Source organism: Frankliniella occidentalis, unplaced genomic scaffold (genome assembly GCF_000697945.3).
Source record: "Frankliniella occidentalis isolate FOCC.00 unplaced genomic scaffold, Focc_3.1 Scaffold2, whole genome shotgun sequence".
NCBI classification, from domain to species: Eukaryota; Metazoa; Arthropoda; class Insecta; order Thysanoptera; family Thripidae; genus Frankliniella; species Frankliniella occidentalis.
Window position 1 is genome coordinate 3,421,403 of NW_026267132.1, and position 1,641 is coordinate 3,423,043.

At 58.2% G+C, this 1,641-nt stretch overlaps 1 protein-coding gene across 1 annotated transcript in view; it reads left to right on the forward strand.

Moving 5' to 3' along the window:
• LOC113210369 (dexamethasone-induced Ras-related protein 1-like) overlaps positions 1 to 955 on the forward strand; it is a 25,644-nt gene extending 24,689 nt beyond the window's left edge. Inside the window, exons 3-4 of the mRNA XM_052263967.1 lie at positions 594 to 797; positions 917 to 955. Coding sequence (XP_052119927.1) covers positions 594 to 797; positions 917 to 955 — 243 coding nt within the window. The remainder of the gene's footprint in view (positions 1 to 593; positions 798 to 916) is intronic.
• Positions 956 to 1,641: the final 686 nt, after the last annotated feature.

Below are 1,641 nucleotides of genomic sequence, written 5' to 3' on the forward strand. Positions count from 1 at the left end.
GACTGCCGGACGTGGAACGTTCAGTTCAGAGAGAGACAGAGACAGAGGCAGAGGCAGAGGCAGAGGCAGAGGCAGAGGCAGAGGCAGAGACAGAGACAGAGACAGAGGACGTATGAATATTTGACCACCGTGGCCGCGTGGCCGCGGCAGAGTGCCTCCACCCTCCGCCACCCTAACCGAGGGCCCACCTGTTCGCCAATTCTCACCGCAAACTAACACCGAACCGAAGAGCGAGCCGGGTTCAAACGCCTGGACCCGCTGATGCGCGCTGATGTGCCTTTAATTCGCTTATTTACGCCCTGCCTCCCTCCCGCCTCCAGGCTCTAAGCGCGTGGGAGAGGGGGGGGGGCTGTCTGGAGGTCGCGATTGCGACTAGACTCGCGGTCGCAGTGCGCTGCCGACGGGATTTTCACCCTATAAGAAAAATCAGTGTACACCCCCCAAAAAAAAATCCGAAAAATACCCAAAGAAAATATGATGTGCGCTTGACTTTGTAGTGAATTACCTATGCTCTTCGAGCTCCGCATTTTGAAATGAATTTGCTTCTCCACCTCGTATCTTGATCGCGACCGTGTCGTGTTCCCTGCTCGCAGATCCTGGAGAGCCGCGAGCCGCGCGTGCCCATCGTGGTGGTTGGCAACAAGACGGACCTGGAGCTGCCCGAGGGCCGGCCCATCAAGCGGGAGATCACCGAGACGACGGCGCGCCTCGACTGGGAGTGCGGCTACGTGGAGTGCTCGGCCAAGGACAACCAGAGCATCATCGACGTGTTCAAGGAGCTGCTCAACGTGTCCAAGGTACGGTCTCTCTCTCTACACACACACACACGGTACAATACAATTATTGGCTTTTTTGGTTTCTACGAAAGATGGAAAACTTTGAGGAACTCCCATAATTTGAGGAAAACTCCTCGCAGATCTCGCCTCAGATCTTGAGGAATGTTCTCAAAAACTGAGGGGAAATCCCATATTTTCTATAGATAGTAGTGCCGCCCCCCACTTCTGGCCCTGCATCGCCACATAGTTGGCGCCCACGCGCGCGCCCTGTGTCTGTGGCGGTCTGTGGTCGGCTGACCCGTTCGAGCCGGCACTTGCGCGGGGCGGGCATCGGCAGCGGCCCCCTTCACAAAAAGGCCAGGGCTGTACTGTTTTCTAACCCGCAGGACGCGCATACGCATTCGCCCGCCCACCTGGTGGCAGTTTCTGAAAATGACGCACAAAAAAACATGGAAGCAGGGAAAACAAAACACAAAATTTAAGAAATGTATGCGCCGTACCCTCCCACGCGGCCTGCGGGTTCGTAGGAAACTGAAACTTGAGTGGGTAGGTGCCCGCGGTGTCTTTTATTTTACCTATTTTTTTTTACCCGGAGCGGGTTTGTGTCCTGTGTTGTCCCCCGCCCCGCCCTGCCCTGCCCTGCCCGGCTCTGCCCCGCCCCGCCGCGGCACTTGCGGCTTATTCCGCCTGAACTTGGCTGACGTGGCGGTGGGAGTGGGCGTGCCTCTCTCCTGTAACGGACGTTCTCTCCCGCTCTCTGCTCTCTGCAATTTGCTTAAAGCCGCACTTTGTGTCCCGCGCGCTCCACGCCCCACCACGCCCCACCCCGCCCCGCCACGCCCCGCCACGCCCCGCCACGCCTCAC